This window comes from Coturnix japonica, chromosome 1 (assembly GCF_001577835.2).
Source record: "Coturnix japonica isolate 7356 chromosome 1, Coturnix japonica 2.1, whole genome shotgun sequence".
NCBI lineage: Eukaryota > Metazoa > Chordata > Aves > Galliformes > Phasianidae > Coturnix > Coturnix japonica.
Genome location: NC_029516.1, coordinates 117,254,829 through 117,266,368, shown reverse-complemented (window position 1 = coordinate 117,266,368; position 11,540 = coordinate 117,254,829). Strand labels below are relative to the sequence as shown.

The 11,540-nt window shown below is 44.9% G+C and overlaps 1 protein-coding gene across 1 annotated transcript; it reads left to right on the top strand.

Moving 5' to 3' along the window:
* LOC107307715 (regucalcin) lies at positions 1-11,066 on the top strand. The gene is made up of 7 exons (XM_015851234.1): positions 1-165; positions 457-621; positions 2,174-2,356; positions 2,849-3,064; positions 4,288-4,419; positions 9,807-9,961; positions 10,783-11,066. Exons 2-7 carry the CDS (start codon positions 459-461, stop codon positions 10,831-10,833), a joined length of 900 nt encoding a protein of 299 aa, XP_015706720.1. The 5' UTR covers positions 1-165; positions 457-458; the 3' UTR covers positions 10,834-11,066.
* The last annotated feature ends 474 nt before the right edge of the window (positions 11,067-11,540 follow it).

The window sequence follows — 11,540 nt, the reverse complement described above, 5'->3', positions numbered from 1 at the left end:
AGCCCAACCCGGCTCGGCCCCCGCCCCGCAGTGCCCTGGGGAGGGCCGCGGGCCAGGCCCGGCCCCACGCCGCTGCCCCTCGGCCCCGGGCTCGCGTTGCCGCCTTCCCCGCCTCCCGCCGTATAAGAGCGGCGGTGTCGGTGCGGCTGTGTGGTCCGGCTGCAGGTAGGTGCGCTGTTACCGCCGCCATCGGCTCTTTCTTTCTCTCAGGTTCGACTCGCAGCGCCGAGGGAGGCGCGGCGGAGCGGCCGGGGAGGGCCGGGCACGGGCCTGGGCCGAGCGGTCCCTGTGAGGGCCGGGACGGCTTCGCTGTGGGGAACCGTGTGTGCCCGGCCGCGCTGTGCACCCGCAGCCGTGTATAGCTTGTGTATAGCTTGTGTATAGCTTGTGTATAGCTTGTGTATAGCTTGTGTATAGCTTGTGTATAGCTTGTGTATAGCTGTGCTTTCCCCTCAGGCATGTCGTCCGTGAAGATCGAGTGCATCGGGAGTGATCGCTACAGGCTCGGGGAGTCCCCGGTGTGGGACGAGAAGCAGAACTCGCTGCTGTACGTGGATATCACGGGCAGGAAGGTGTGCCGCTGGGATGCGGCCAGCGGGCAGGTGCAGGCTGTGTCTGTGGGTAAGGAGCTGCTGTGGTGCTTGGTGATGCTCGATAGTTGGTTGTGCTCTATAGATGAGGGCTTTATTCTGGAAAAGAAGAGTGCTAGCACTAATAAACTGTTGTACGTTGACTTCTGAAAGCGATAATGTAAATTTCTATGGGTCTGTCTCAGGGCAGCTCCTGACACAGATTAACTTGGGTTTTAGTGCTGTCTCACGTTCACTAACTCATGGTGAAAGCCACTTTATTTTCCCACCCATCACCTCACAGTGCACTAATCTGGACTTTCTGCCCCTAAAATCAGTGTAGCTACCAGTTTCAAGATGAGAGGAGGAGTGATGCTGACTTGGAACTCCCTTCCCCTGACCTGGCTGCAGCGGTGCTGCTGCCCACCCTCAGCATCCCTGGCTCAGGCTGCACAGGTGGTGTGATTATAGAATCATACAGCTGTTGCTGTTGGACGGGACCCTTAAAGGTCACCTGGTCTAACCCCCCTGCAATGTACAGGGACACCTACAGGTACAACAGATTTCTCAGAGCTCCATCCAGCCTGACCTTGAATGGATGGGGCATCTACCACTTCTCTGGACAACCTGTTCCAGTGCCTCAACACCCTTATAAGTTAAAAAAAACCTTCTTCCTTACACCAAATCCAAATCTCTTATAGTTTGATACCATTCCCCCTTGTCCCTGGCCTGCTGTACTGACCTGCTGTACCCTTTGTCCTGTGGTGCCGTGTCAGGAAGAAGAAAGCAGCACCCACTTGCCAGCGTAGCTGAGCCATGGCCACCTGCAGCTTCAGCAGTGTGCGCACACATCTGGGTGAGGCAGTTAGCCAAGCTGAACCTGGAATGAGTGCTGTTCCTTAGAGCTTTGGGGCAGGTGGCACTGTGACCCTGCAGCTTGGTGAGATGAGGGTGCCATATTGATGCACTGCTGCTTGAGCTGCACATGTACATCCTCAGCAGGGCCCAGCAGAGCTCAAGGCAGCCTTGGTTCAGTGCAATGGGCCATGTGAAAAGATGCATGTGCAAATAGAGGCTGCTGCATCACGGAGAAAGGATGGGTCTGGGAAGCACTGGGGTGGCTGGAGCAGTCTGCACTCTAAACCTGTGCCCCCATATTGCTGCTCTCTGCTCCCCATGCATCAGAACGCATGCAGCTGGGCCAGAGCCTGCATTGTGTTTCTTGTGTGGAGGTGTCTCTGATAGGGCTGCAAACCAAGGGATGCCATGAGCTGGTGGCCAACAGGGAGTGGCTCCTTTTGGTAGCACTGATGGCTTATGATGGTTGTAAGCATTAGCAGAGCTATATCTATCAATATCAATTCAGCAAATGTTTTAGTTTGTGAATTGGTCATCAGTCCTGTGCATATTCCTAAGTCTTTTCTGTTAGATCCTATCTCGGGTTTTATTGCTCTATTTAAAGTTGCTCTCCTTTGTGTTGCATCTGATTGGAGGCTTTTACAGAGATGTTATCTTCACACTCATTTCTTTTTTTTTTTATTGTTTATTTAAGTACTGCATACTAATCTGCCATTACTGGCACATTCCTCCCTTCCTGTTTCTAGATGCTCCTGTGAGCTCTGTAGCTCTTCGGAAGTCGGGGGATTATGTCATCACACTGGGAACCAGGTTTGCTGCTTTGAAATGGAAAGAGCAGTCGGTAACCACCATTGCACAGGTGGACAGAGATAAAGCAAACAACCGATTCAACGATGGGAAAGTGGATCCTGCAGGGAGGTATTTTGCAGGTATGCTGCATCTGGCTCCTTTCTGCTGCTGCCCAGTGCTCACCCTGCTCCTCCTCTGTGGTTTTACTGTCAGTATAAAGCAGTCAGTTGGAGATGCAGTGTTGGCAATACAAACTATATAGTTCACATGTATTTTTTTATGTAGTTTATAATGAGGGTATTTTTGTCTTCCATTAGAGTTTAGTCCCATTTAGAAATGCATTTGGATCACCTGGCCACCACTTAATCAGGATTCTTTTTGTAAAAAGAGGGCTACTATTCAGGGTCTGCCTAGTTTAAGACACCTTAGCCTGCTTTTCCACATCCTCTCAAGACCCACTATCAGCTGACAATGTAAAGCCCCAACGATGAGATTTCTATTTGTAAGACCGTGAAGTCCCTCTGTTGCTCCCTTCTCCTACTGGCATTGTGGGCATCATCACAGCGAGGGGCTGACCACCAAACCCTGTTCATTCCTTTTGAACCTGCTTTCTGCTTTATGGCCCCGCACAGGTACGATGGCTGAAGAGATTCGACCTGCAGTGCTGGAGAGACACCAGGGCTCCCTGTACACTCTCTGCCCTGACCACTCTGTGGTGAAGCACTTTGATCAGGTGGACATTTCCAATGGGCTGGACTGGTCACTGGATCACAAAACCTTCTTTTACATTGACAGCTTGTCCTTCTCAGTGGATGCGTTTGATTATGACCTCCAAACTGGAAAAATTGGTATGAACTGTGGTATTTTAAAACAGTTATTTGTGCTTGAAGAACGTGATGTTAGTTTTCATTCTGGTTATTACCAAGAGGATAAGTAATGTTCTGAGCTTTGCATGCACTTCTTCAGAATCCTCCTTAGAACAAAGCAGCAGAAGCCATATTAAAACTCATCTGTTCCCCCGTAGGCCTTTATATCAAACAAACCAGAGGCAGTAGCTAATATAAAATATTTCAATTGCACAATGGAGTTTGAGTAGTAGTCTGGGCTCCTGTTACTAAACATGTTGTGTATCTGATCTTCCTCCATGAAAAGGGCAGTGTTCCTTGTAAGCTTAGATTTCTATGGCTGCACGAGGCTAGCTTTTTTTGTTCTTTTAAATCCCAAGCAGACACATCTTAGCAACAGCTGGAAATCAGTAACTCAAAAATCTTCTTCCTTCGCTTATTTAAAACAAAGCACAACAAGCCCATAAGGGCTCCTACATGCTCAGGCAAAACAAAAATTTGAGTGACTTGGACTAAGAAATTGCTTTTGATTGCACAGACTGTGGGATTTTGCCTTAAAAGACCCCTGTCAATTTGAAATGTTGTTAATTTTAAAACATTTTAAGTCATTGTAGGTGTAGCATCTTGCCCTGGTGTCTTTACTGTGTTTTTGGTTTATGATTTATTTTTTTTCTTTAGGAAATGGTGTGGTTCTCCCTCCTTCCCCCCACTTATTTTTCTGTGGGCAATCTGATAATCCCTGGGAGCACAAAGGAAACTCATTAAAAGCATTGCAACATACGAGAAACATTGAAGTTGTCAGAGCATAAAATAAACAATGTTGGAAAGTTGGTTTTAATTTTCTTTAATAACAGTGGATAGAAGTTCAGATAGAACTATTTGTTTTTAAGTTGACAGTATGCCTTTGAAGTTACTGCTTTTCCTAACTCTCTGTTTATATAAACTCTCAGTTTATGTAGCTGAAGGTCAGTTTTGTGTTGTAACACTGATAATTGGCACGTTTCAGCAGTCTGTTTGAAAATCTCCAGTTTTCTGACTGGAAGCAAACCATACTTGAAAGAATTAAGTCTGCTTTTAGAATATGTAGTTCACGTTCTGAATATATATATCTTATATGGATATATGGATATATATATAAATCGTTAGTTTCTATTCTAAATATGGAGCATGAGTTATACATGAGAAGAGAGCATCTCTTAGTTGTGCTTTTTTCTTCTACCCTGCAGGCAACCGTAGGAGTATATACAAACTGGAAAAAGAGGAGAGCATTCCTGATGGGATGTGCATTGATACAGAAGGCAAACTCTGGGTAGCCTGCTATGATGGTGGGAGAGTGATTCGCCTCGATCCTGAGACAGGTGAGTCCTTGCAAAGTCTGCATTAGAAAAAAAATAGGACCAGAGGGAATGGTTTCAAGCTGTGGCAGGGGAGATTCAGGCTGGGCATTAGGAAGTATTACTTCTCAGAAAGGGTGGCCAGGCACTGGAATGCACTGCCCAGGGTGGTGGTGGAGTCACCGACCCTGGGGGTGTTCAAGGAACGACTGGATGTTGGGTTGAGGGACATGGTTTAGTGGGAGCTATTGGTAATAGGTGAACAGTTGGACTGGATGATCTTTTAGGTCTTTTCCAACCTTGGTGATTCTATGATTCTATGAAAAAAAAAAAAAAAAAAAAAAAAAAAGAAAGAAAAAAAGAAGTGAGTCTTTCTTTTTCCCCTCAACACAGAAATGGTACAACTGTTCTTTTTACGTCTTTTTATTACTTTATTTTGAACAAGTGGCTGTTATTGCTCCTAGAGGTTAGCTGTGTAAATAAGGTTCCATTGTTCCCAGCCTCTGTTGGATTGGAAAAGGTAAAGCTGCCATGGGGAATTAGTATTACATGTGTGAACTGACTGAGTTAAAATAGAACATTTAAATAGAACATGAGAATAGTTAGATCAGTTGGAAGGGACCTGTGAAGACCATCAAGTCCAACTGCCTGATCACTTCTGGGCTAACCAAAAGCTAAAGCATATTACTGAGGAATCCAAATGCATCTCAAACACTGACAGGTGTGGGACTCCAAGCACCTCTCTAGGAAGCGTGTTCCTTTGTCTGACCACCTAAATGGCAAATACATGTTTCCTAATGCCCAGTCTGAACCTCCCCTTATGCAACTTTGTGCTGTTCTGTCCTGCCATCAGTTCCCAGCAGCAGAACCTGTTGTCTCCCTCTGCTTCCCCTACTCAGTGAGCTGCAGGGAGCAGTAACAGTTCTGTTGTTTTGTACATCTTCTTTTATGCTCTTCTTGTAGCTGGGTGTAACATCAGCTGGCTTCCAATCAGTGGGGATCTCACCAGGCTTCCGCAGTCTTTGGTGAACTGTTGAGAGCTGTCCAGCTATAATGTGCTGTCTCCTTCAGCACTCTGAAGTCCACTCCTGTCAGGCCCCATAGACTTCTGAACATTCAACTGTTACAAATGGTCCCTTATAATTTCAGTGGCCAGAAATGGAAAGTCAGTGCTCCCCTGGTCATGGTCTTCCAATTCAGAGGATTGGGCAGCTCAAGATCTGTCATTAATATTAGTATATATATATTAATATAAATATTAAATACAGGCAAAGAGGGCACTGAATATGACTCTGACTTTTCCTCATCCCTACTTGTTAGGTGACCATCTGCACCAATCCAGTGTTCTCCTTAGGCCTCTTCTCACTTTAGAACAGCCTATTTTGTTGTCTGACACCACACTGGCCAGTATGGCTTGTTGGCATAATGAAATTGCCTGCTCTTGGGCTCTTGAAAGGTGGTTCTTAAAAATCACCCAGCTCTCCCAGACCCCTAAACCCTCCAGAGCTGATTCCTAGGGCACCAACTCTGCTGGCCCTTATTCTTACACCAGAAGTGTTGAACTCAGATAATTCATGACCACAGTGGCCAAGATGGCCACTTTTCATTGCTGCCTACTATCAGCCTTCTCACTTCTCAACAACAGGGTTCAGTAGGTCACCTTTCAGTAGGGCACCTTTCCTACTTGGAAACACTTGTAACAGGAAGTGATCTTCAGCTTTCTTTTGGAATTCTGCAGACTGGCTTGTCATGGCAGTATGATATTTCCAGCTGGTGTCTGGGAAGTTGAAATTTGCCATAAGGATGAGGGCGGTGTATCCAGAGATTTCTCCTAGCTGTGTTATTACCCTTGGTGGGTGGGTGCTAGCTGGGTGTCACACAGTGACATCCTCTTGTGTCCACCAAAGATTTACCATCCTCTCACATCCCTTAAATTAAATATCAGTATACACCTTATTGATAATAAATGACATGGAAAATTATTATTAAGCTATGAGATGGTAATGGTGATTTAAGCCATCTTTTTTTTGTCCTGCTTTTTTTGACGTGTTGTTTTGTTTTGGGCACCCTGCTGAAGTTAATACAAGTTTCACATGGCACCGATGCCAGCAACATTTATCTTTTTTTATTGTTGAACGTTATTTACATGATACATTTTGCAACTGAAATCATAAAAAAATATTTAATGAATCCCACAGCATTTTATCATTCCCACAGTAATGTCTTGGGTGTGCCCATTGTCTGAGCCTGCCATGTGTTGCTGCTCCCATTTCATCTTTGGTGGTCTGCCAGGCATGATTTTGTCTGGGTATAAACTCTTGTAAAGCACTTGAGAAAGACTGAACCACACTGTCTGCAAGGGGCCAGCGAGCGAGAATGAGAACTTGTTTTTGACAAATCTCAGACAGCACAGGTTTGCATAATGCAGTGCAGGATTTACTGCGCTGGTCCTTCTCTAACAGAACTCATGGGGTTTTATGGGGCTGCAGACTAAGGGATGCCAGCATCCCTTGATGTGGGCCTGTTCTGCAGCATGCTACAGACCCTGACATGTATGCACCAAGTAGGCTGCCACCTCTCTTCTGACTCCTCCAGGTTCTCTTAACTGAGGTTCAGGTGGCCTTTTCCCTTCTCCTTTTTATTTATACCCACCCAAGGCTCGGCCAACCTGTGCGATTTCCTCCTGTCCTCCTGGAACACAGCCCCAGGAGGACAAAGCTCCAGCTGCAAGATCCCAGCAGCTCTGGGCAAGAAAACTTGTTGGTTTGGTGTCTTTTCTAAATGTAACTTCTGAGGTTCAGGGTGAAGCAGGTTTTCAGGTTGGGGTTTCTTTAGCTTTAGTAGCTTCTGCCCTTGGATTCAGGATGTGCTACAGGGAAAGGCTGTGCTGACTGACCCTACTGGCTTTCCAAAGGGCTCAAAGGGGATGTCTAACCTGTGTGTGTGCCAACTTTTGTCTTACCTTCCAGTCACTTAGTGACCTGGCTTTATGAATCCATGTCTTTTAATGGGAAATTAGTTATTTTCCAATTCTTCCTCATCGATTATTTTTTATATCCCTTGATTATACGGGGTGTCTAAATTTTTTTATTAAGGTTTTTCTCATCTACAGTTTTGCAAACGTAGAAAAATAGTTTTTCAGGTGGATTTCAGAGCAGCCAGGTGTGGATTTTCTCACATCTCCAGGAAGACATCGCTCATCTCAGAGTTTTGCAAAGAGTATCATCCAGGCCATTCTCCCCTGGGACCACTTTGCAAATGCAATCAGGACCTCTTCCCTTATCTCATGGGCTCATGCCTCTTCTCTTTTGATGCATGTTTTCACCCTCTCGGTGCCCTTCCCTCTCCTTTCTGCTCAGACTTTGTGTCAGACAGTTTTTTTTTTAGGGTGGCCTCTGGAGTGTTTTACAAGACACCACATAACCCATTTAGCCATGTAATCCCTCCACTTCCAGCTGACTGAGTAACCACTAAGTGCTGCTGGAGCCAGTTGGCAGGATCATTGCCTTGGAACTCATTTTGGTCCTCGTCACTCCCAGGCAACAGACAGAGCTTCTTCTCACCCAATTTTTGTATATATTTAGATAAATTTACTTTTCTCAGGGAAAGAAGGGAAGAACCACATTTGTATATAACCCAAGCGCTTTTACACTGGTTATGATTTTTTTTTTCTAAATATTTATTTTGATTTCTACTGTGAGTCAGTGTCAAAGAAGTTTCTTATGCAACATCAGGAATCCCAGAGTCAAACTTCCCTATTTCATACAAGAGGTTCTTTCACCACTATTAGCTTGCTGTTTTCTTTCGTTTATTTTGGAAATGAAAGCAAGGCAGTATAAAAGTATCCAACTCTTGTGTGAGGGCATTTAGCAAAACAAAAACAAATCCACACACCCCTCTCAGTCCCGAGTTTTGGAATTATGGGTTACATTCATGCTAGCAAGCAAAATGGATCCCTTAGTCCTTTACCACGTGCCAAACCGTGACTTATACTGCACAGCCAGTGTAACTTCTCACACCAAAAACAGCCCAAACTATCCCTGGGGAGTAGCCACCCCAACCAGGTGGGCCTTTGCCAAAATTGTGTCTGAACTGCACCAATTGCTTAATAAAAGTAGAGTCACAGAATCCTTTGAGTTGAAAGGGACCTTTAATGATTTAGTCCAACTCTCTGGCAATGAACAGGGACACGTACAACTACGTCTTTCTTTTTCACTGTGCCTGTGCCCTGCTCAGTATTGTGGATGAGGTGAAGCCATTTGGTGTGTGCTTCTGTCAGTTCTTTGCAGTACTGATACTGCATTGCAGAAGACCAAAGCTCAGCTTGTTGGGTGAGGCAAAAGTTTTTAGAGGACACAATAAGTACGACAAAAGTGCTTTGACGAACACATCCTGGGAAACGATACCTTACTCTTAAGCTGACCAAAAACTTCTCACAGGTGTTCAGCCAACCCAATTTGCCATTCTTTCTTTCTTTTGTAGAGTTCCCAACATCGAGGTTGCTATCCTGCAGTTACAGCCTGAACAGTGTGTTACTGTAAGGGGACCAAGCCTTGTGCAGACATAACTGAAGAGCCAGGGAAATGACATATTTTGTAAGGGATTCATATGTATTTCTAGAAAGTGAAGGTCAATTGTAGGTAAACAAGACAGGCATGATGGCTACAGGCCATTATTATATTGCCCTGAATTTGGAGGAGTTGTAGAAAAATCTGCTTTGAAGTGTCTCAGCAATCTTCTGGTTAACACCAGAGGCAATCTGTTTACTTCTGTCATCAGGGTGGTAGTTATTTCTTGGCATAATAAGTATGGTAGCCCTGAGTTTTTTGTAAACTTCAGACGTGTCCCGTGATCTCTGTTTTATGCAAGCTGTATTTGAAAGGTTATTAAAATTTCAGGAAAATCTTCTAGGAATTAATCTTCCTTAACTTCAGGCAGTGGTGGCATAGCGAGAGCTGCACGAGCTTTGCTTGCTCCGGGCTTCCTTTGTAGTTAAAACAGAAAAGTCAGCAGGTCTGGGGCAGGTTTCATGTGACCTGTTTTAGGGAGGAATTAAATCCCATTTCCATTGCCTATATGGCAGCCTAGATGATGAGCTCAGATGTGGATGTCTGTGCTATGGATGTTAGCGTTTAATTAGAGGACGTGCTCTAATTTGGGTTTTGGGCCGCGATTCATTTGTGATAACTGAGATTGAAACTTGTCACATAACACCCGGTTGGCAGCAGTGTGGCTAACAGAAACCTGCCTTCTGTGTCCATGAGTGTGCTGAAGCACAGCATGGGACCTCCCAGGGCCTCCCCTGTTGCTTCTGTAGAGCGCCTGGTTCCACGGGGCTTATTTGCAATAATTTGTTTAAATTTCTTGCTGTAAGTAGACAAACAAGAAACAGCATGCATGCTTTTCTCCAGGAAAAAGAATCCAGACGGTGAAGCTTCCTGTTGACAAGACAACTTCCTGCTGCTTTGGAGGAAAGGATTATTCAGAGATGTATGTGACTTCTGCCAGTGACGGGATGGATAGAGAGTGGCTCTCACGGCAGCCGCAGGCTGGTGGGGTTTTCAAGGTGAATGAGTCTTTTCCCTTTCATTTTAGAATGCTGTTTATTTTTTTCCTCCTGCACTTAGACAACACAACAGTTGGAGTGGTGGGAAGCAGGAGGAGTGTGGTTGTTAGAGTGTCATTCGTACATGCGAAGCTCATATCTTTGGTTCCTGTTGCAGGAGGAGAAACTTAAATGTATTCAGAGATTTGAAAATGTTTTTTTATTTAAAATTTGTTACCAGCGACATCCATACTTGCAAATAAAATGGGTCAGGAAATGTCCTGTAGGCCCTGTAATTCACGGCATATTGTAGCTGGCAGTGCAAATTTCCTACGCCCTCACCTCTTCTTACTGCTCCCCTCCCAGGAGGGAGTTTTCTATTTATTACCCTAAACAATGGCAGATAAAAACATCTGCTTTTATTTATCCTCTAGGTATAACTAAATAATATTATATCATGTCATATCATATCAAATACTCTCTTTAAAAAATACATCACCTGAGGATTGTGTTTTTAAGACCCCTCATTTCTGTATAGGTGCATATCAAAAGCTACATTGGGCATTACAGAACTAAGGCTTGGCAGCATCTGAGAAAAGGCTTTTGGGGAATGGACAATGGACTGAGGAGTGGCCTCTGGCCTGTGATTGCTTAGTGTGTAAAGAGTGTAGGTTGAAATTCCAGCCTGTGATAAGCTGCTGGATACACAACACAGTAGTATGTCAGGTTGGACACCATCCTGTTCTAAATTAAAGCAAGTCTGATTGTGAAAGAGGAATGTTTGGTAGTGGTGACTTATTGCATTTACCTTTTTTTTCCCCCCCTCTCTTTTTTTTTGGTAGATCACTGGGCTTGGGGTGAAAGGAATCCCACCATATCCATTTGCGGGTTAGATGTGTACTCTTTGGAATGGAATCAAGAAAACTGACTTAAGCAAGACAAGTCAGAAGGTCTTATCTGGGTGTTCAGCATTTTTTGCCTTGAAACCATAACACAATTACAGTATCTCATCAGGAAAGGATGAAAAAATAATGAAATACGTGGAATATTTTTAGACTGAAATATCTAATGGTATATTTTGTTGTAGTAAAAGATTCTCACCCTAATAAACCATTGGATATTGTGACTTTCTCCTCTAATGAAATAATTTGTTTCCAGAGGGACCTAGACATGCTGGAGAAGTGAACCCATGTGAATTTAATGAGGTTCAGTAAGGCCAAGTTCAGGGTGCTGCACTTGGGCTGGGGCAATCCCAAGTATTTATACAGACTGGGAGAAGATCTTGAGAGCAGCCCCGTGGAGAAGGACCTGGGGTCCAAGTGGATGAGAAACTGGACATGAACCAGCAGTGTGCGTTTGCAGGCTGGAAGGCCAACTGTGTTCTGGGCTGCATTAAAGGAAGGGTAGCCAGCAGGGAGAGAGAGGTGATTGACCCCCTCTACTCATCTCTTGTGAGGCCCCATCTGGAGTACTGCATCCAGGCCTGGGGCTTCCAGCACAAGGAAGATGTGGAGCTGTTGGAGAAGGTCCAGAGGAGGGCCACTAAGATGATCAGGGGGTTGGAGCACATCTCCTGTGAGGAAAGGTTGAGGGATCTGGG